Source organism: Triplophysa rosa, linkage group LG8 (assembly GCF_024868665.1).
Source record: "Triplophysa rosa linkage group LG8, Trosa_1v2, whole genome shotgun sequence".
Classification (NCBI taxonomy): Eukaryota; Metazoa; Chordata; class Actinopteri; order Cypriniformes; family Nemacheilidae; genus Triplophysa; species Triplophysa rosa.
This window is the reverse complement of record NC_079897.1, coordinates 13,169,525-13,193,380: the sequence shown is the minus strand read 5'-3', so window position 1 is coordinate 13,193,380 and position 23,856 is coordinate 13,169,525. Positions and strand designations below refer to the sequence as shown.

At 47.2% G+C, this 23,856-nt stretch overlaps 2 protein-coding genes across 5 annotated transcripts in view; one reads left to right on the top strand and one right to left on the bottom strand.

Moving 5' to 3' along the window:
- dnah5 (dynein, axonemal, heavy chain 5) overlaps positions 1 to 21,414 on the top strand; it is a 186,372-nt gene extending 164,958 nt beyond the window's left edge. The window contains exons 76-80 of the mRNA XM_057339812.1: positions 16,612 to 16,827; positions 18,767 to 18,979; positions 19,845 to 19,997; positions 20,760 to 20,991; positions 21,150 to 21,414. Of these exons, the coding sequence (XP_057195795.1) occupies positions 16,612 to 16,827; positions 18,767 to 18,979; positions 19,845 to 19,997; positions 20,760 to 20,991; positions 21,150 to 21,301 (966 nt within the window). The 3' untranslated portion in view covers positions 21,302 to 21,414. The remainder of the gene's footprint in view (positions 1 to 16,611; positions 16,828 to 18,766; positions 18,980 to 19,844; positions 19,998 to 20,759; positions 20,992 to 21,149) is intronic.
- A 394-nt stretch (positions 21,415 to 21,808) lies between these two features.
- The window catches only part of adcy2a (adenylate cyclase 2a), a 157,658-nt gene continuing 155,610 nt past the window's right edge, over positions 21,809 to 23,856 (bottom strand). For all 4 annotated transcript variants that reach the window (XM_057339804.1, XM_057339803.1, XM_057339808.1 and 1 more), the window contains one exon: positions 21,809 to 22,575. In XM_057339804.1, the coding sequence (XP_057195787.1) occupies positions 22,442 to 22,575 (134 nt within the window). In that variant the 3' untranslated portion in view covers positions 21,809 to 22,441. The remainder of the gene's footprint in view (positions 22,576 to 23,856) is intronic.

Sequence of the window (23,856 nt, the reverse complement as noted above, 5' to 3'; positions counted from 1 at the left end):
TAACCTTGCTATACATTGTAATCTGGTTAATGCCACTTTGGTGAATTAAAGTCCCAATGTCCTGAAAATCTGTACATTGTTCATTCCATTGTCCCCCTAATGTGAATACATACACGCAAACTATACATAGGTTATATATATATATATACTGTATATACTGTATATATGTCCCTGTACCCCCACTTTGTGGCACGCACAACATTTACACCTGTTAAAAAAAAATTGTTAGTGATTTTTTTCACTACATCAAAACAAGAAATGTAATATTACAACAGAAAGCAGGTTCCCCTTAACTACAGTAGGCCTAATTGTTAAAAATGCTTGATGAAGAGTTGTTTTTTGTGTTCTTTTCTACAAAAGTGTCATGTTAATGTGTAATTCTTGTAAAATAGTATATTGTAAATTGCTGAGTTTCATTCTTATAAAATCTTTTAATATATAAATCTTTTAATGAGTGGATTCTTGCGTGTGGGTAGGTGGGTGGATGGGGGGAACCTCTGGGGCTGTTGCCCAGGGGCACCATGAGGTCTTAATACGCCTCTGGATCCACCATGTTCTCAGGTAACAATTTTAGTATATTTGATGCAACATTATTAATCAAATGTATATTAGAAATGAGCGGGAAGGGAGCGTTTGGTATATTGCATAGAAGTTCAGTTTTATGCCCTGAACTTCTGGAACACTGAATGCAGAACACTTACAGTGTCTGTCTGCAAATTCATTAAATGCATAACCAAATAGGTATAGAATATTATATGATATTTCCAAATGCGTTCCAAATCTGTTACTATATTTGAAAATAAAATGCTAAATAATCTAATATCGTCACCATGATAATTAAAGAGTGTGAAGCCGACGTCATGCCCTATGTTGCATGTTGTCATCTTGGAAGGATCATACTCCACTGCTATTATTGTTTTGATATGTACCGTTACTTGTAGTAAATATTATTTTAGAATAAAGATAACTTAAGACACCAATCTAAATTGTTCTGTAATCAATTTAGTACTATTTTGACAATACTATTTTTAGTGTACGACACGCATGAGGACCACGTGAACTTGGTGGATGTTGCCCTGTTTTGTCTGAATAACATGGTAGTTAAACTGACTAGGATGTTTATATGTAGCCTACAAAGCATCCTAATGACCCGTTCATTTCTAATATACATTTGATTAATAATGTTGCATCAAATATATTAAAATTGTTACCTGAGAAAGTGGTGGATCCATCTTGCGTCATTGAGTACATCGAGTCACTTTCAACCAATAAGATGCCATGTAAGAGGTTGCATTTTCATTGGCCCGCCGTGGAAGCCTATACCTGATTGGTTGACTACTTTTGACAGCCTATAATCACAGAAAACACAGGAGGAACTCTCAAGAGCAAGAGTACCAAAGGATGCGCGAACGCACGGCAGGCATTTTGAGTGCGCACACTGAGTGCGCACACACTCACCGAGCGACAGCAGAGAACATTCATAAGAGAGCGGCGTATAATTTGGAACGCGCGTCCAGTTTTGTGCATGAGCAAAGGAAATCGGCGTGAGAGCGGAGAGATTCGTGCGCTCGTATTACATGAATGCGCTCTCGCCTTGTAATAATGTGCTCGTGACATTTGTCATTAAAATAACACCATACATGCGTGTACCAATGCTCGATGAGGCAGCACCAGAATAATCGCTCGCAGATCTCCACAGATAACTCTGTGGAATTCCGTGGATTTTAGTGCTTGTTATCAGAGTCGGCGCCAGGGTGCACAAAGTGAGGGGGCTGCTATGTTTAGTGGGGGGGCCAGGGTTTAGGGGTTTAGAATGGGCTGGTGTCCCGAAATTTCATTCTACCCGTCAGATTATCCTACCAGGCATGCGCACATCAATGTTACGTCATTTTCTTGCACTATAAAATCATCCTACTGTGGAGTGCAATAAACGAGGAGACAAAAAACGAAGATGTGTCGGGTCCGCTTACTCTCCACTTTAATATATCTCACACCGAACAGCGAGTCAAGTAATCAACAGCACACACATCACAAACTGGAACAACACAACTAACTCCTCCCTCCCTTAAAGGTACAGTACCTTGGTGAATGTCTCCTCTCGTATTACTTGTGGTTCGCCACACAGGCCCCCCCAGAATTCACCCCTAAAAACAGGCCAGACCGAACATGTACCCCAAATAAAACATAGGTCTCTATTCATACTTGCAAAACAGAACAGCATTTACAGTGTATATAAAAGTCAACAGAGAGGGGGGCGGATCAGGCGGCCATAACGGCTTCGCTTAACAGGAGAGGGGCGAAGGGCCAGGGGCAGGGCAGGGGCCGAGGCTGCCGCAGGGGGGCACCCTCGCTGAGGAGGCTGGGCCAGCTGAAATGGCTTACCAATATCCACATGAGCAGGCTTGAGACGGTCTATCGCCACCCGCTCAGGCCTGCCCCCCATATCCACAACAAAGTTCTTAGACCCTCCCACCAGAACGCGGAAGGGTCCATCGTAGGCGGGCCGCAGCGGGGTACGATGGCCATCTTGGCGGATGAAAACATACTTGGCCGACGGTAAATCCTTGGGCACGTAGGATTGGGGGAGGCCATGGTGAGTCGTGGGAACAGGAACAAAAGCATCGGCAATGTCCCGGACACAGCCCGATGAGAGGCCACAGACCACTGGGCCGTGGCATCCGGAAGAAACTCCCCCGGAACGCGCAGAGGCTGGCCGTACACCAACTCGGCCGATGAGGCTTGCAGATCTTCTTTGGGGGCGGAGCGAAGGCCAAGCATGACCCATGGGAGGCGGTCAGCCCAATCGCAGTTTGTAAGGCTGGCCCGTAGCGCAGCCTTCACGTCACGATGAAACCGCTCGCAAAGTCCATTGCTCTGTAGGTTATAGGCTGTGGTACGGTGGACCTTCACCCCCAAGACCTCGGCGACCGCAGTCCAAAGCTCCGATGTGAACTGCGGACCTCGGTCTGAGGAGAGGTCGGACGGTGTGCCGAAACGGGCCACCCAAGCCATAATGAACGCCCGGGCCACTTCAGCTGATGTAGTGGAGGACAGGGGAACCACTTCTGGCCACCTGGTGGTCCTGTCCACCATGGTGAGGAGGTAGGTGTAACAACAGGAGGGGGGTAAGGGGCCCACCAGGTCCACATTCACATGATCAAAACGTCTCTCTGGCACTTTGAAGGGTGCCAAGGGGGCTTTGGTATGACGAGTCACCTTTGCACGCTGGCACGCCACACAGGCAGCAGCCCAGGCCCTGACGTCCCTCCGCAGGCCTGGCCAGACGAACTTGGCCCCCACCAGCTTGGTAGAGGCCTTCACCCCCGGGTGGGAAAGGCCGTGGATGGCGTCAAAAACCAGCCAGCAGGTACCATAGGGCGCGGTTGGCCAGTGGAGACATCACAGAGGAGCGTAGCGTTGGCCGTGTCAAAAACCACATCCTCCATGAGCAGCGCCGTGGGGGCTGTCCTGTAGGCTTGCACCTCAGCATCCGCGTTCTGATCCACCGCCATAGTAGCGTAGTCGAGGCCCAAGTGGATGGACCCAGCAACAGCCCGGGAGAGGCAGTCGGCGACGAAATTGTCTTTACCGGCCACGTGCTGAATGTCAGTAGTAAACTCGGAGATGGCAGAGAGCTGACGCTGCTGTCGACCAGACCATGGTTCCGAAGACTTGGCCATAGCAAACGTCAGCGGTTTGTGGTCCACAAAAGCCGTGAAACGCCGCCCTCCAACAGGAACCGGAAATGATGGGTGGCGAGGAAAAGACCCAGGAGCTCCCTGTCGAAGGCGCTGTATTTCCTCTCGTTGTCACAGAGCTTCTTGCTGAAAAAGGCCAGCGGCTGCCAGGCTCTGCCCACCCACTGTTCACACACCGCCCCCACGGCATAATCAGAGGCGTCCGAAGTAAGAGCAACTGGGGCGGTCGGAGACGGGTGCGCCAGCAGAGCAGCGTTGGCCAGCGCGGTTTTGCCAGCATCAAAGGCCTCCGTCATCGCTGGGGCCCAATCCAACATGTCTGCCGGCCTCCCACCCCGCAAGGCGTCGTATAAGGGTCGCATGAGGTGGGCCGCATGGGGGAGGAAACGGTTGTAGAAGTTCACCATACCCAAGAACTCCTGCAGGGACTTCACAGTGCGTGGGCGTGGGAAACTGGCGACGGTGTCCACCTTTGCCGGGAGGGGCACGGCCCCCTGCGGGGTGACGTGGTGGCCGAGCAAAGTGATGGATGACCGGCCAAACACACACTTAGCCGGGTTAAGGATGAGACCATGCTCGTTGAGCCGGCCGAATAGCTGCCGGAGATGCGTCAGGTGGTCGTCTGCGGACGCGCTGGCCACGAGAATGTCGTGCAAGTAAACAAATAGGAATGGCATGTCCCTCAGCACAGAGTCCATGAGGCGCTGAAACGTCTGCGCTGCACCCTTGAGGCCGAAAGGCATCCGTAGGAATTCAAAAAGGCCAAAGGGTGTGATGACCGCTGTCTTGGGGACATCCTGCGGGTGGACAGGCACCTGGTGGTAACCGCGCACCAGGTCCACCTTCGAAAAGATGGTGGCGCCGGCTAGGTGGACGGAGAAATCCTGTATGTGCGCCACCGGGTACCGGTCGGGGGTGGTGGCGTTGTTCAGGCGTCAGAAATCACCACATGGATGCCAACCGCCATCAGCCTTGGTCACCATGTGCAGGGGGGAGGCCCACGGTCTGTTAGAGCGGCGCACTATGCCGCGGTGCTCCATGGTAGCAAACTCCTCCCTGGCGATCACGAGCTTGGCAGAGTCGAGGCGCCGGGCTCGTGCATACTGTAGACCAGGGGCCAACCGTGGTGATGTAGTGCTTCACGCCATGCTTAGCCACTGCCGATGAAAACGTGGGCGTTTGTAATGTCAGGGAACTCAGCCAGCAGGCGTTGATACAGGTCCCCGGTGGCAAGCGTATTCGACAGACAAAGTGCCCCCACCCCTCCAAGCGTGCAGGGGTACGAAGCAAAAGAAAGGGCGTCGATCAGGCGGCAGTTTGTAACATCCACCAACAGTCTGTAAGCGCAGAGGAAATCCGCCCCCAGGAGCGACGTAGATACGGCGGCCATTACGAAATCCCAGCCGAAACACCGCCCGCCGAAACACACTTCCACATACCTCGTGCCATAGGTACGAATGGGTGTGCCGTTGGCGGCGTCCATCGGGGGGCCATGCCCGCCAGCCATAGTGTCTACAGTCATCGCCGGCAGGATGCTGCGTTGAGCCCCAGAATCGACCAGCAGCCACCGGCCGGACAAGGTGTCAGTGATGAATAACAGCTTGCAGTCACGACCAGCGCCCATAGCCGTTAATGAGCGCCAGCCCTGGCTTTTCCCTGGGCTCTAAAACTGCAAGGCTGACGACACTGCTTGGCCTTGGCCCCAAACCTGGAATGGTAATAACACCACCCGTCCTCACGCTGTCGGCGAGCCGTCACGGCAGCTGCGGTGTCCAGGTCATCCTCCGGGGGGCCAAGCGGGGCAAACGTGTGCTGGGGGGGCAACAGCGCATGGACAAACTGCTGCCGGTTGGCGAGGAAAATCCTGTCCGCCTCCACAGCCAGTGCCCGGTAGTCTCTGGAGGAAGGGAGGGGGGAACTGGCCAGTGCGGTGCGCATGGGTACTGGAAGCTGCCGCAGAAAAATGTGGGCGAAAAGGAATGAGGGATCCGCTGCGCCCAGCACAGCTAGCATCCTCTCCATTAACTCGGACGGCTTGCTGTCGCCAAGGCCGTTCAGAGACAACAGGCGGTCTGCTTTCTCCAGCTCTGACAGTTCAAAGAGCTTCAACAGGAATGTTTTGAGTGCGTCGTATTTGCCGTCAACCGGAGGAGCCTCTAACAGCGCCATAGCCCTGGCTGTCGTCGAGGCATCTAAGGCCGCTACCACGTGGAAATATTTTGTCACGTCCTGTGTTATTCCTCTCAGCTGGAACTGGGCCTTGATGTGTTGAAACCACGGCCATGGGTTGTGCTGCCAAAAGTCCGGTAATTTGACGGTGGCGGCGCAGGAAGCACCGACATTAGCCGCGCCGCTAGCAGCAGCATTTTCATTACCGTCGTGGTGTGACATAATTCAGTCTTATCCAACTCGCGTCAGGGTCACCACTTGTGGAGTGCAATAAACGAGGAGACAAAAAACGAAGATGTGTCGGGTCCGCTTACTCTCCACTTTAATATATCTCACACCGAACAGCAAGTCAAGTAATCAACAGCACACACATCACAAACCGGAACAACACAACTAACTCCTTCCTCCCTTAAAGGTACAGTACCTTGGTGAATGTCTCCTCTCGTATTACTTGTGGTTCACCACACTACTTGTTTATTTTATACTGCTACGGGAATCTGATTGTGTATTTTTGTTGTTAAATCATTCTAGGCCTACATATTTATTTAGTACTGTAGTACAATTATAGGGTATTGCGCTGTAAATTAATCATGTTTCTTTTAAACTGGTAGGACTATCTGACAGGGTATCTTGCATTGTAAAATCATCCTACCTGTTTATTTTGTCGATGTGGTTTAGATTATAGCCTAAATTTTGCCCAGGACAATTCGAGGTTGAGACACGGCACAGGCTGAGGTCTCGCTCTGTTCTGTTTCAGTGTGCGGCTCTTCTGGTGTTAAGAAGCGGCACTCCGCCATGCCCCAGTTTTCTTCTCAAGTTTAAGTTTTACCAATTTACTTTTTTATCAGAGATGATCACGGAAAACCTGATCTATATGCAACGTGGTAGGCTAACCAAATCACACTTGTAAAAGCGGCACATTCGCAAATAACGAGTGCGCGAAGAAATCCATGTCTGAACACATCAGCCGTACTGCCTTTTTCATTGAGTTAAATCTAGTTAAATCCTGCCTATGGATGCACAATACCTGCGAGTTGTAGATACAATGCGTTTCATCCAGTGCGCGCTGCCGTTTTGAAGTTTAACAATTCTAAATGTCCATTTCGAGGACAGCATTTTATATTTCGCATAGCTTTTTCAAAGCTAATAAATTGAACTGAACTAAAAGACATGAAAGACACTGTATGATAGACACTGAAACTGAAAGGCTATTTTTTTATATCAACTTGGAGGAGAGCAAATGTTGTATGACGTTTTGACAAAAAGAACTGGAAATACACCGATCATAGCCTACATAAATTCACCGGAAGTTAATAAATGAAGATTACTAATTTAGACGCATATATAGAAAAAAATACATAGAAAAATGTCAAAAGCAGGCTTTAAAGAAAAAGTGAGAGAAAAAGTATACAGGGGACTGTTCCCCAGTAGAGCTTTATGTCTAACAAAACGACCGCATCATTAACACTAAAGAGCGAGCTCTTGCTTTCTGTTAGACATCCTGTATTTCAATTGTCACCGTCTGCATAATAGTAATGCCCGTTTCTTGTTAAGCAATGCATACAGAAACGTTGCAGCTGGACGCAAGCAGCCCTTTAGCTTGTGTTTTTAACAACACATAAGTACAGCACAAGACAATGTCTTTAAAATCTGTTAACGAATAAATAAATTATTTTTTACCCTCTGCTCTTGTTGTTTCATTAATAAATATAAACCAAATTCATTCTCCAAATGTTTTTTAATGAATTCGTCTTTTATCATTTTAAAAAGTGAGGGGGGCACAGTGACTGAAGTGGCCGGGCCATGCCCCCTCATGGCGCCGACTCTGCTTGTTATTGACAAGTAGACACACACAATGTGAGCGTGTTACTAGTATGCGCTGTTTGCTGCGACGGATTTTAATGAGCCTGAGGACGAACAATGTAATATTGGAGACATTTAAAATGAAACTAATCGCGGAGAAGTTCAGGGAACGTATTTGTTGTAAGACACCGCTGTATCATTTCAAATCCGTTCACAGCAAGAATGAACGACAGACGAATTCTCTTGTTAAGTTTTATTTCAAGTTATCTTGCGGAAAATGCGGAAAAGTGTCATTATTACAAACTAAAATCAACATAATAACGTAACAAGCCCTTTCGTAATAATAAAATAAAATATACAGTATATCCTACTTTTTCTTACAGTATAATATATAAATATGGTCTTGACATGCACCTTTTCTGTTGGTTCAAATTAATTCAGAGGAATTTGGTCAGGTGTATTCAGAGATTAATCAGTTTTAGCAATAATCAATAACACTTATCTGCCTCTTTTTAAATAAGCAGAACCAAATATGCTGTCATCTGCCTTTAAATGCATAGAAAGGCAGCATTTGAAGACTGTTTGAACACATTTATTACAAATATAAATATGTGTACAAATGTAAACACATTTTAAACTATTCTGTGGAATTCTGAAGATTTTTCCCAAATTTTAGGGTGGAATTAACAAACAAGTCTGCAGATTCCGTATGACCCTGCTTATGAGGGAAAACAACTTGAAAGAAAAACTTTGTGAGCAAAACCTATGAGAGGGAAGATTTACACACAACAGGATAATTAAAAGTATGTGATTAAAACATGTAATTTCATGTTATATGGCTCTTAAAAAAATAATTTGGCGCCAGCTTTTTTCCCCTATGGGAGCCAATGGCTCCTTAACTGATTTTTTTGTCTGGAGCCCTGCAAGGCATTCCTACATGATCAGTGGTAAATTACTCTGGTCTGGCTCAGTTCGTCAGTGATTGGGTGAGAACACTTCATATTTACTGGCTGTGGAAATCTATGGGAGGTGCTCATTATACGACGGGCAAAACGCCATAAATACGCTCTGTGCAATCAAAACGGTGGTTCCCTTTCTGTCGGTCTCTCGACGTTGTGTCGAACCGACAGAATGGGGTTGTCTTGAGAACCTATCATCTTCTGAGTATATTGAAAAGGCCAATGAAAATTGGCGAATGAAATTTGCATGCCGGGCTCCTCCCCGGATGTCCGGGTATAAGAGGGAAGCCGGCGTGCTCATTCATTCACCTTTTGTTCTTCAGAGCCTACGCATCTGATGAGCAGCTTCCAGATCTTCGCTGATCTTCCAGTTCTTCGCTGGTTTTCTGCTGGAATCTACGACGTGGTGCAGCGGACGGTCCCTTCCTGCAGCGACTTTCCCCTGGGCGTCTCGGCAGTTCCAGAAGTGTCTGAGCACTTTTTTTCTAAAAGAGCAAATTTCTCCAGCGTGGCATGTCCCGCTGTTCTCTTGGGTGCGACGCACTCATTGAGGAAGGGGATGGACACGATGTCTGTCTCACGTGTTTGGGTCTCCAGCACGCTGAGGCAGCCTTCGTGGATACATCTTGCCCGCACTGCGGGAGGATGCCTATCCAGACGTTGCGGTCACGGGTGGCTGTATTCTTTATGGGTAAAGCCACCACCTCGTCTGTTACCCGATCCGTGACGGCAGTGACTACGGCCCTGCCGCCCGTTTCCGTTAACACCGGGGGTGATATGGGGATCACCGTGAACGTTAGACCGCCAGCCACAGGCTCACGGACCGTTCACGCCCCGTCACGCTTGTCTGACCATTCCTTAAGAGGCGGTTCTACCCCGTCTTGTTCCTCCGTCACGTACTCGGGAGTGCGTGACGAAGATGAGATGTCGATCGCAGCATCGGAGGGCGACCTCTTGGCATCCGACCCCGACGATTCCTCGGAGCTCCCTCCCCCGGGGGGTCGAGCCCAGGAAGAGGCGGACGTCGAGATGTCAACCATGCTCTTCCGGGCCGCCGCGAGCATTGGGCTGCAGTGCACAGCACCGCCTTTACCCCAGCGCTCGCGGTTGGATACGTGGTACCTGGGGTCTGAGCGCGGCTCCAAGCCGCGCCCAGCGCCGGTCCCGTATTTCCCGGAGGTACATGAGGAGCTGAGTAAGACTTGGAACGCGCCCCTCACAGCTCGTTCCAGTCAGAAAGGCTCAGTCGCCCTTACTTCCCTCGATGGTGGGGCGGCCAGGGGCTACGTCGAGATCCCCCAGGTGGAGCGTGCTGTCGCGGTGCACCTATGCCCGCAGACAGCGGCCACCTGGAGGGCTCGGCCTAGACTCCCATCCAAGGCGTGTAAGTTTTCGGCATCGCTGGTGTCGAAGGCTTACATGGCTGCGGGCCAGGCCGCCTCCTCCCTCCACGCCATGGCCATCCTGCAGGTGCACCAGGCCAAGGCGTTGAAGGAGCTCCACGAGGGTAAGACCGACCCAACGGTTATGCAGGAACTCCGTACCGCCACTGATCTCGCTCTACGGGCGACTAAGGTGACGGCACGGGCCTTGGGTCGGGCGATGTCCACCATGGTGGTCCAAGAGAGGCACCTCTGGCTCAACCTTGCGCAGATGCGGGACGCTGAGAAGGTTCGCTTTCTCGACGCCCCCATCTCGCAGGGAGGGCTGTTTGGTGACACCGTTGAGGATTTCTCTCAGCAGTTCTCAACGGTGAAGAAGCAGACGGAGGCTATCAAGCACATCTTGCCCCGCCGTGACTCGGCCGTCGTCAGGCCTCCGAGATCCCGAGCGGCGTCTGCTTCCCGGCAGCCCCGGACCTCATCGACTCCGGATCCGGCTCCAGTGCCCCCTTCTCAGGCTGCCTCCCGGAGAAGGACGTCGAAGAGGAAACCGCCTCCCCGTCAGCAGCCGTCGCGGAAGCAGAAGCGGCCCTGACGGAGAGACCCCAGGGAGATTGAGAGTACCATCGGGCCCGATTCCAGCCATCACATCGCTGGATCGGAGAGGGACGGTTCCTGCCCCGTCCTTCCATCAGCTGGTCCCCCCCGGGGGGCCAGCGCCCACTTCCTCACGAAAGGAGCTTCCTCTCTCTCTGGGTATTCACAGCCGTTCCCACCCTCTGGTCGACGGTGGACGGCAACTCGACGTTGCGTCATGGCGAAGCGCAATGTCGAGTATAAACACTGGCCTTCAGCACTCTCAGACAGACAGTGCGTCGAGCCAGACAATCGCCAGGCAGGAAAAACAGCAGAGCCGATCTCCTCCCCGGGGGTCCGCCCTCGGCAAGGAATCCGTACTGCTAGCCATCGAACCACCCTCCGGGGGGACGATGAAGCAGATCACACCTCTAGTCCCCCTGTCACAGTTCCTGGGTGCCTGGTCTCAGCTTCCCAGACTGTCAGGTTGGCTGAGGAAGACGATCCGTCTCGGCTACGCGATTCAGTTCGCGAAACGTCCGCCCAAGTTCCGGGGCATCCTCTTTACCTCAGTCAGAGGCAGGGATGCCCCCGTGCTTCGGGCGGAGGTCGCCTCCCTTCTGGTGAAGGGAGCGATCGAGCCCGTCCCACTGGCCGAGATGTTCAGCGGGTTCTACAGCCCGTACTTCATTGTCCCCAAGAAAGGCGGGGGGTTGCGCCCTATCTTGGATCTGCGTGTTCTGAACAGGCACCTACACAAGCTGCCTTTCAGGATGGTCACGCAAAAGCGCATCCTGGCGTCGGTCAGGCGTCAGGATTGGTTCATGGCAATCGACCTGAAGGACGCGTACTTTCATGTCTCGATCCTCCCTCGACACCGGCCGTTCCTGCGGTTCGCGTTCGAGGGACAGGCATATCAGTACAGGGTCCTCCCCTTCGGTCTGTCCCTGTCTCCACGTGTCTTTACGAAGGTCGTGGAGGCCGCCCTTCTTCCCCTCAAGGAAGAAGGTGTGCGGATACTCAACTATCTCGACGACTGGCTTGTCTTGGCTCACTCGCGAGATCTGCTGTGTACACACAGGGACCTGGTGCTCCGGCACCTAGATCGGTTGGGGCTACAGGTCAACTGGGAAAAGAGCGAGCTCTCCCCCGCGCAGAGCATCTCCTTTCTCGGTATGGAACTCGACTCTGTCTCCATGACAGCACGACTGACTACAGAGCGTGCCCGGTCAGTGTTACGCTGCCTGAAGGTTTTCAGGCAGCCGGCGGTCTCCCTGAAACATTTTCAGAGGCTCCTGGGGCACATGGCATCCTCGGCGGGGGTGGTCCCCCTCGGGTTGATGCACATGCGACCGCTCCAACACTGGCTACAGAGTCGGGTTCCTTGGAGAGCGTGGCACACCGGCAGCAGGCGTATGGTCATCACGTCCTTCTGTCGGCGCACCCTGACCCCTTGGTCATCGATGGCCTTCCTACGGGGGGGGGCCCCCCTAGGGCAGGTATCAAGGTACGTCGTGGTAACGACGGATGCCTCCCTTCAGGGCTGGGGTGCTGTGTGCAACGGGCACGCAGTAGCGGGGCGGTGGACGGGCCCCCGCCTGCGATGGCACATCAACTGCCTAGAGTTGTGGGCTGTGCTACTTGCGCTGAAGAGGTTCCAACCCTTCGTGCAGGGCAGACACGTGCTGGTCCGGGTGGACAGCACAGCTGCCGTGGCGTATATCAACCACCAGGGTGGTATTCGATCACGGCAGCTAACACGACTCGCCCGACGCCTCCTCCTGTGGAGTCAGCAGGTGATCAGTTCCCTGCGAGCCATACACATCCCGGGTGTCCTGAACCAGACAGCAGACAGGCTCTCTCGTCAGTGGTCACCTCGCGGAGAGTGGCGACTCCACCCTCACGCGGTTCAGCTCATATGGGAGCAGTTCGGTCGGGCGCAGGTGGACCTGTTTGCCTCCCCGGACTCCACCCATTGTCCGCTTTGGTACTCCCTATCCGACGGTCCCCTCGGTACGGATGCCCTTGCGCACAGCTGGCCGCGGGACAAGAGGAAGTACGCCTTCCCCCCAGTGAGCCTCATTGCACAGACCCTGTGCAAGGTCAGGGAAGAGGAGCATCAAGTGCTACTAGTTGCGCCCTATTGGCCCAACCGGACTTGGTTCTCAGAGCTGGTGAGCCTGACAACAACTCCCCCCTGGCCGATTCCCTTGAGGAAGGACCTCCTTTCTCAGGGGAAGGGCACGTTTTGGCATCCCAGGCCAGACCTCTGGAGCCTCCATGTCTGGCCCCTGGACGGGACGAGGAGATCCTGAGCGACCTACCCCCGGCGGTGGTAGAGACCCTCATACAGGCTAGGGCTCCGGCCACTAGGAGACTGTATGCCTTCAAGTGGCGCATCTTCTCGTCTTGGTGCTCTTCTCACGGAGAAGACCCGCAGAGATGCTCGATCAGGTACGTACTGTCCTTTCTCCAGGAGAGACTTGAGAAAAACCTCTCCCCTTCCACACTGAAAGTGTATGTTGCCGCTATAGCCGCACATCACGACCCAGTTGCTGGTAAGTCTCTAGGGCAGCACGACCTGGTCACCAGGTTCCTGAGGGGCGCGAGACGGTTGAATCCGCCTCGCCCGCGCCCCGTACCCTCTTGGGACCTCGAAGTGGTCCTGCAGGGCCTCCAGAGGCCCCCCTTCGAGCCCCTAGGAGAGGCCGATCTTTCTCGCCTGTCGATAAAGACGGCCCTCCTGGTAGCGCTCGCCTCCTTCAAGAGGGTAGGGGACCTACAAGCATTCTCTGTGTCCTCGGGTTGCCTAGAATTCGGGCCTGGAGACTCTCACGTTATCCTGAGACCACGGCCCGGCTACGTGCCCAAGGTTCCCACCACTCCCTTCCGGGACCAGGTGGTGAACTTGCAGGCGCTCCCCACCGGGGAGGAAGACCCAACCCCTTCCGTGTTGTGTCCAGTACGCGCTCTGCGCCTCTACTTGGACCGCACGCAGGGCTTCAGAAGCTCTGAGCAGCTCTTTGTCTGTTTTGGAGGTCAGCAGAAGGGGAGAGCTGTCTCCAAACAGAGACTGGCGCACTGGATCGTGGATGCCATATCCTTGGCATACCGGTCGCAAAATCGCCCCTGCCCCTTAGGAGTCAAGGCGCACTCCACTCGGGGTGTCGCCTCCTCGTGGGCACTGGCTCAGGGCGCCTCTCTGGCAGACATTTGCAGAGCTGCGGGTTGGGCTACGCCCAATACCTTCGCGAGGTTCTACAACCTCCGCGTTGAACCGGTGTCAGCCCGCGTCCTGCAGGGCAACAGGTAGGACCGGCAGCCGTTGGGCGTACGCCTGCGGAAGCCCTTCCCCCTTCGGGGGGAGCAGTGGCGATCCAGCCTCACTTCTTTCCCCTCGGGTAAAGAATAGGCATTCCATCCATCACTAAGCACCCTTCCAGGGGACAGGCTGGGCAGAGCAGCCCTGCCCCCTTAGGCCGGGGAACAGTTGAGTTATTCCACATAGCTCTAACCGGACCTAGTGCTCCAGACGTGGTAACCCCCCCTCCGTGGGCTGTTCCGTCTGATGTATCCTCATGTTGGTTCCCACCTTGGCAACCCATGACCTCCCCAGGTGGACTCCCACCTTGCGGTTAACTCCTTCAGTCCGCACGTTTTCCCATGAGTTCTCCCCTGATGGTGAGACCATGTGGTGTCTCCACTATTCCTCCCTACGGTAGGTAGTGGCCTCTGCAGCGTTTTTCCCCCAGGGGGGAATGATGCTTACCCAGTGGCCCGTACGGTGCCGGGCGGCTTCTCGCCATTTAGAGAATCAGGCCTCCGTCCGTGACGGCCGGCGTTAGGGGGCTTCCCAACTTTTTGTGGAAAGCTCTGGGTCCCCCTTCCTCTCCACTGGAAGGTCATATCTCGCGCTAGCGTGTTCGTCTGACTCGCCCAGGCCAGTCAACGTCGCTCCGCAGAGATTGTGACGCGGCTCAGTGCTGTGGCGTTTTCCATAGGAACCCCATTCTGTCGGTTCGACACAACGTCGAGAGACCGACAGAAAGGGAACGTCTCGGTTACGGATGTAACCTCGGTTCCCTGATGGAGGGAACGAGACGTTGTGTCCCTCATGCCACAACACTGGCCGCCCACCCCAGCGGTCGGGGGAGGATGCTTAGGCTCCTCAGACCAAAGGTGAATGAATGAGCACGCCGGCTTCCCTCTTATACCCGGACATCCGGGGAGGAGCCCGGCATGCAAATTTCATTCGCCAATTTTCATTGGCCTTTTCAATATACTCAGAAGATGATAGGTTCTCAAGACAACCCCATTCTGTCGGTTCGACACAACGTCTCGTTCCCTCCATCAGGGAACCGAGGTTACATCCGTAACCGAGACGTTTTTACACCATTATATGGCAAGACAGCGACGTGAAAGGCGGCGCTTTTCGGGCGCCTTAAAATGCCGTTAAATATGCCGCTATAGGCCCGATTCACATTTCGCATCTGAAACCGCACGGAATACGCACGGCACTCCGAAAAGTTGAACTATTTCCATCTCGATGCGGCGCCAACGTGCCTTGAAAAATGGCTCGCGTCGCCCCCTATTTGCGCCCTGCCGCGCATATGCGTGCAGAAAAGACGCAAAATGTGAATTGGGCCATAGACGGCTTTTCTCGTTTTTACTGCGTTTACAGCGCCGTGTTTTGCGGTGCTTTTACTGTTTAAAACGGCGTTCTGATATAATTGCGTATAATCTATAGCGTAATTGTGATACCATCGGCTTGTCATATGTCGCGACCGCGTCGCTCCCAATTTGCTCGCGCCTACTGCATGTCTACATTTAAAATATAATATTTATTTGTTTAATATATATTTATTTTAATAAAATAATATTTGCGCCCGCAAAAGACGCGAAATGTGAATCGCCCCATACGCAGGCAGCACAATCTAAAGTAACATACAAAAGTGAGGCAAGCAAAAAAGCGATTTGTCTTAGGAAGGCAGCAATATGGGAAGTGCATTACAATTAAGTAACTAAATGTCACATTTTATGTTTATTTTGGGACAACACAAGTTGAGTTGAAAGAAATAACACAGAGATATGGTAATTCAAAAGCAGCACTCTTGTGTTTCCATTTTTATTACACCTGTTTTTGTATTTCAATTAAGGTGATTTATCTTCCCAAATAGTACAGTTCAATCAAAGCCACATCAGTAGCTCTTAATAGTCTCCCAGTGCCGAGAGGAACGTTAGCAGCCTCTCGCTGGACTTACTCTTCTTCACATCCAAGGCAGCGAGTCACGTACAGCAGCCGTGTCCTCGTGAGAGATATAAAACAGCTGGAGGCACAGCGAGGCTGATCTTTATTCTGTCTGAGCTGATTGAGATGGATGTTTTTAGTCCAACTCACTCCAGGAGAATTCTCTCCGACTCCTTGCCGGTACAGCCACGGCAAGCGCGCCACAGCATTGTTACATTTCTTACACACAACAAGCGTATCGCCATTAGCGAATGAACCCAAGCAGAATCGCACAAAAGCATGCTGGAGAGACATTTTTATCTCATATGGAAAAGATGAAATGGATGGCCCACTTTCATTCAGCGGTTTAGAATACATCTCTTAAGCATTGTTGTTTACAAGCAATGTTTTGTGTTGAATAGAAATGAGTTTGAATGCCAGATGACGGCTGTAGCGGGTACACCACGCTTTATTTGTGTGATAATCAACTAATAAACATCTAGAATGATGATTGCTCTTTAAAATGCAAACTGGAAGAGAGCGTTTTCCATTTATTGGAACAGCTGCGCTTGGTACGTTTTTCAAGCTAATGAGAGTAATGCTTGTTGATATTGCTAATGAAATGTGATTGCAAGACATTCTGATACAGTTTTGAAACTGTTTACTAAATTATTTTTAGAACGTGTATTTACATTTGTGTGTATACAGACACTTTCGTCCTTGGTGCATTTAAGCTCCGAGGAACACCTGAAAAAAAAACACCTGAAACATTTTTTTTGTCATTTGATCTCCTCCAGGGTCTCCCCACATACGACACCCCCGAGGTGTTCGGCCTCCACCCCAACGCAGACATCACCTACCAAAGCAAACTCGCTAAAGACGTCCTGGACACCATTCTGAGCATCCAGCCAAAGGACAGCTCCAGCGGGGGCGGAGAGACCCGAGAGGCCATCGTGGGTCGACTGGCAAATGACATGCTGGAGAAACTGCCTCCAGATTTTGTACCATTCGAGGTAAAACTCTACGGTAACACTTTACAATAAGGTGCTATTTGTTAACTTTAGTAATGCATTAGCTAACAATGAACAATTTTTAGTTTTTCAGTATTTATTAATCCCTGTTAATGTTAGTTCATGTCAATAGACACAAAGTTTGATTTTAATAATGTATTAGTAAATGCTGAAATTAACATGAACTGACATTAATAAATTCTAATGCATTAACTATTTGTTAACAAACAAATTGTTAAGCACCTTATTGTGTTACCAACTCTACACTGTAACATAATTCACAAGGTTTGTGAAGAGGTCAAAGCCAAAGGGAACAAATGACCCCCTACACTAAAGCATTTCTCTCAGAAATATACCTAAACACCTATCTGCAGGTGCTTCTGAAACACATAGACAGTAATTGGCTGCTACTTCCTTCTGATTTTTCACCAGTTAATGAGGCAGATGGCGAGATCTCACCCTGAGGCTCACACAGCCTTTCTGTGTTCATTATCAACCGACAGGAGAGTGCAGAGAGGCAGATTTTCTCAATCATGTGCTTTCCTGAAATATTCTAAGACGTACAAAATCCCTGTGCCCTCCTTTCTAACAATAGTGAAACTCCATTATTACTAACAACGAAGGAAAGAATGGCTTGAAAGGATGTGAATATAAACAAGTTTTTCTTCGCTGCAATGACTTACGGATTTTTAAACCTAGAAATGTGTTTACCAGATCAGTATGTGCCCGAAATACTGTGATATTTCAGCCAAACAGGATCATTCAAGTATTATTCGCTTGAATGGGGAAGACTGATAAAATTACTGGCTGTCACATGAACAACACATTTTCCTCCAACAATTAAACCTGACATCAGTTGTACCATTAATTCTGTTTCTTAAACTTGAATTAAGGTTTAAAAACTTTTTTACAAGTTTAAGATGTTGTTAAACAACAAAATACATGGTAATACATAATGAAAATAGAAATAATATAATTGAATAGAAATGAAATAGAAAATAAATATGTTTTGTATTATAAATGGTAATAATCAATATGGAAATAGAATTATACTGATAGCAAAAAATAATAATAATATTAAGGACTAAAATAATTGAAAATAATATAAATAGAAAATAACTAAAATGAATGTATTATAAATAGTAATAATCAATATTGAAATAAAATTATATTGTTAGTAACAAATAATAATAATAAATAGTAATTAAATATTTTAATATAATATAAAACAAATATAAACAGAAAATAAATAAAAAGAATTTATTATAAGTAATAATAATAATAAATATTAAAATATAATTATATTGATAGTAATAAATAATGATAATAACAGTAGCAACAATAAATAATAATATAATAAATGAATAAAATATAATTTTAATGTAACAAATAAAAACATTATAAATAATAATAAATGTTGAAATAAAATTATATTTATAGTAATAAATATTAATAATAGATAGTAATAAAATAATTGAATATAATATAATATAAAGTATATATAAATAGAAAATAATTAAAAATAATTGACTATAATAGTGTAAATAAATAATGAAATATATATTGATAGCAATAAATAAATAATAATAATAAATAGTAATACAATAATTTAATTTAATATAAATTAAAATTTAATAGAAAAAATCAAAATAATTTACTATAAATAGCATTATATTGATAGTAATCAAATAATAATAAATGGCAATAAAATAATTGAATATAATTTTACTTGTATATAAATAGCAAATAATTTATTATAAATAGTAATAATAAATATTGACTTTGCACCCACACTAAATATTTTAGTATGTTTGTTTTGTTACCTGATTTGCATAATGTCTTTGTAGTGAATCGTATGGTAAAACAACACAAACAGCACGAGCATATAAACGATGCTATTACACAGCCGGCATTACTCATTGTAATTGCATTATTTCTCCAGGTCAGAGAGAGACTGATGAGAATGGGTCCTCTTCACCCAATGAACATCTTCCTGAGGCAAGAGATTGATCGCATGCAGAGAGTGATTGAGCTGGTCAGAAACACGCTGAGTGACCTGAAGCTGGCCATCGATGGAACCATCATCATGAGCGAGAACCTGCGAGACGCGCTGGACTGTATGTACGACGCCCGGATCCCTGAACGCTGGAAAAAGGTCAGAGGTCATCAGCAAGCTTTCATTTGTCACTTGACAAACACAGATTGCTGTTTTAAAACAGCGTGAGGCAGTTCTGGTAAACAGTAGATCAGAGAGATGAGGCAAACTATTAAAAGGTACCAGTGTTCAGTTACTAATGCAATTTCGAAGAAAATATGAGTAGAGAAAAGATATTCTGTTTTGCAGTATGGTTTGGGTCCCTCCTTTAATGTAATTGGGCGATTCTCTTGAAATCTTGGTTTCAAGATGTCAACCATGTTTTTTTAAACACTTGCATCGACACATTTTCTTTTTATTCATTAAAAACAAGATACGTCATGTTTAAAAGCATTCCTTTCAAAACTTTCAGTTTTCCTGACAGTTTAACACAATTTTATTGTCTGCCAAGCATTATAACAGACATGCTACTTGCCACAATATTATACAATTCCATTGCCTTGTATTCATACAGTAGTCACACACCATTTACATTTGACAAGGCTTTAAGTGTGGTTTATCCAATCAGCTTTTAGATCTGAAATGATTTCTATAATATTTACAAACCTATTGTAAAACATTTTCTGAATATGCAGTTTTAGTAAATCTCTTCTATGGAGATTTATATGATCAAATTGGGTAGCACATTCGGTAATGAAATTTAGTGTCATAATTATCCTAAAAGCTGTGTTATGAGAAGAGATGATAATTGGATTTAAAGACCAGCGCTTCATCTCAGATGTGACACCGTGAACTCTGTGACAGGCTTAGAAAGATAAACCTCAAGTTACACAAATAGATTTACATAACACCTCATCTACAGCTCGAGGGCTTCTGTGGTTTCGCTCATCTGATTTGCTGTGTGTGTGTGTGTGTGTGTCCACAGGCCTCCTGGGCCTCCACCACTCTGGGGTTCTGGTTTACAGAACTGCTGGAGCGGAACCGGCAGTTCCACTCTTGGATCTTTGAGGGCCGACCCAACTGCTTCTGGATGACAGGCTTCTTCAACCCACAGGGCTTCCTGACAGCTATGAGACAGGTGCGTAACTGCTTCTCTCACACACTTCTGCTAGACTTAAACTCATAATCCCCTCCTGATCACTGCAGTCATGACAATATTGGTACTTTTTTGGTCAGTAAATATAGAAGATTCCTGTTTATTTCCATTGATGTTTTACATCTGGGCCAAACCGTTCACACAAAAAATGTGTGTTCTCTTTAAAGGAGCAAGTAATAGTGCGTTTAGAGGTGTTTGGAGCCATGTGAGGTAACTGCTCAGCGGGGTGCGCTCTGGCTAATGTCTGGGGAGAAAACAGCTTGCGAGAAACAGGATTCTTTTAATTAAAAGTGGGCGCCCGTCCTGTTTTTCAGTGCTCTGCGGCGTTTCTGTGCCAGCACCTGCAGCTTTGAGAATAAACACAGACGTTTCGTATCAGTCACAGCTAAAAGTGCTCGATTTTTTTATTTATATATTTATTCATTCACATGTTCAGTTTTTATAACGAAACTTTTTTCCATGTGATATCTTATGAATATAACGGTCCAATTACAATCCTACAAACACTTTTTTTTTTCAATATCACTAATGTACATCTTAGACATTTGCAATAATTCCGTGTATTCTGTATATTTTCTATTTCCATATCTTATTTTTCTTGCGTCTCTACTGTTTGTTCTCCAATGTCATTTCTGTAAAGCTGCTTGGCAACAATGCAAAAATAAATTTGCGTTAAATCAATATACATTACATTACCGTACACATTATGGAATGAGTGCCAAGCATTTCTGTCTCTCTTGACAGGAGATCACTCGTGCTAATAAGGGGTGGGCACTGGACCGTATGGTTCTGTGTAATGAAGTCACTAAATGGATGAAGGATGACATCACCCAGCCCCCTGCAGAGGGGGTGTACGTGTACGGACTGTACCTGGAAGGAGCCGGCTGGGACCGCAGGAACTGCAAGCTCATCGATTCCAAACCCAAAGTTCTGTTTGAGATGATGCCCGTGATCAGGATGTACGCTGAAAACAATGGTGAGGATCCTTTGTTTGTTTACTCGAAATTGTCTTTTGTGCAAAGAGTTGTGTTCCATGGACAGCAAGGGCAACACAAAAATGAAATAAACCGTTAAAAATAAAACAATCAAACATTCATTCTACATTCTGCCAAGTGATTTGTTTTAATTTCTCAGGTGTCAAAGACGCACGCTTGTACTCGTGCCCAATATACAAGAAACCTGTTCGAACAGACCTGAACTACATCGCAGCTGTTGACCTGAGAACGAATTCCTCTCCAGAGAACTGGATCCTGAGAGGAGTCGCCCTTCTTTGTGACGTCAAATAATCTTAAAATGATATGATTAAATTATTATATATAATACATAATACTTAGAAACAATTTTTTCTGTATTTTCATAATCTCTGTAACTCTTTTTGGTACTGTTGACTGCAACCAAATAAAACACTTTCTGCACTTTCACAGAAACAGCCTTGACATCTAAACCTGTGACTCCAGCATAAATAACTTCTGGTTTTTCCAACCATCACAGTCTGAGTGGCTCTCTCGACCATCTGTTGTGGCTTTTCTTAAATGCATGAAGCAGTGGAGGAAAGGCCAAACGTAAGCCTGCTGATTAACAGCCCACCTGAAACCCACCCGAGCCCATCTGACGGTAAACAGACTCAGGTGTATGAATCAAGGTTTATCGCTCTGAACTGTGGAAGACGTTCACCTCAGCACTCATTTTCGGAGTTATCAGCCCCAAAGAGTCTGCATATAATCATATATTATATATATACATATAATCGCATATAAACCTCAGTCATAAAATAAAGATGTCCACAGAAAGAGAAATTACATAAAAAGTTTAATGAAGTTTTTACAAAAAGAAAAACAATGGCATTAAAACATCAAAACACTTTTTAGTTATATTTGATTTTCTTACAAAATAATTGCTACCATACTTACATACAGTACCCTGTGCACAAACCCTGCTTATGAGATACGGTAGAAATGGTATCACACCCAAAATCGCGTGCATCTAAAGACTAGGCGCATTTATTTACAAATGTCTCTCTTCAACGTCATATTCAGCTCGATCCGCATCTGTTGTCGTGATTCATGGCATTACATTCCCCTGCGATAAAGAGCGGCTCATCTCATTGTGGATGAAGTATGTTATCAGCTCTCCCTTCCCTTTCACATTTATAATTCCTCTGCACGTGCACATGTAGCCTAACGTCTGCAGGATACGACTCGTCTCCTCCGTCACCTACACACAGAGGAACCGAAGGGATAAATGAGTCATTGGGTTGCACATTGTTCATTGTGTGACTTTGCAGTCTACACACTCGAGCGGTTACCCAATCAGAGCACCAACGGCCCTGATTTGTAATTTCAGGTCATTAAAAGACGTTAATCTACAAGGGAGCAATCAAGGCTGAAGTACGTAGATTTTTCCAAGAAGACATTTGATAAGAGAAGTCAGCTTGCCTGTATTTTTCCCAGCACGCCTGTGCTGTCCATTCTGCTGGCTACATTCACTGTGTTACCCCAGATGTCATACTGGGGCTTCTGAGCACCGATCACTCCGGCGATCACAGGCCCGTGATTAATACCTGCACAAACACCATCAATAAATGATATCATAAATGTGTTAAGTTATATAATATCACCGTATTTAAGCATGTTTTGTACCCAGTCGGACTGCTCTGCGTTTCTCACTGAAGTACACTAATGGTGTCTTTATTTACTCTCGTCTTACCTCCTAATGTATCTTTGATCACATTGAAAAGAAAATTGCACCCTCGAACTCGAAGGATGAACAACTATTTTCCAGCCAGATGAAGCTTTGGGATACATTAGTGCTTTCTGAATGACATAATGTGACGAGGCCTTTGTTGGCTACAAAGAAGTCATTTCTCTTTCTGTGTTTCTACCCTTTTTTATTCATGGACATTTTTCCTGCATAATTTGGTCTCATTTACAAGTTTATTCATGCATCTTAACCAGAATACAGTAACATATGAATTCAACTGGAACGACTGGCAAATGATTTACAACAGTAGGAGAAATGTATGAAATGTAAGTGTGGCCGAGGCTGAAAACGGATTACAAAAATGTTAACAGTTAACCAATTACGTAAGGAATAATGTCTAGTCAGTCGTTTTGCATCTCTCAGCGCATTTGTTATTCCATTAACCGAAGGGAATTGGTTGGAGGTAGTTAAACCATAGACCATTAAAAAAATGGATGACGTCTCCCTATTTATCTCCACTATAAAAAAAAGAAATGCAAAACGCTGACATACTAGGTCGAAGACGACATTTGGAGCGCAGTTGTAAGCATGAGGTGGACCTGAGGTATCAAGGTCCCACCCATATTCAATCGATAACTCAATAGTAAACAAACATATTGCACTGCCACTCCCCCTTTTTATAATAACTTATAACTAACTAAAACCAAACATAAAATCAAAACCAACACTTTAACATACATCAACGTGATGAGAACTAAATCAGATGACAGAGACCAACTTTGGCTAAATGTGTTTTGGGATTTTTTAGTTTGGTGTGTGTCCTGTTTGTTTACATGGAGAGGGCGGGGTTTGTGACCTATACTGCAGACAGCCACCAGGGGGCGATTTAATCGCTTTGGCTTCACTTTTCAGGAGTGCAGCACGCTTGGGTTAACTTATTTAAAGGAGTCATATTGCACGGCTAAAATGAATATTATTGTTTGTTTTAGATGTAACGCAATGTGTATACACCATTTACAGTTTAAAAAATGCTGTATTTTCCACATACCGTGCATGTTTGTATCTCCTCTTTGCCCCGCCTCTCTGAAACGCGCTGATTTTTTACAAAGCTCATTGCTCTGAAAAGCGAGGTGTGCTATGA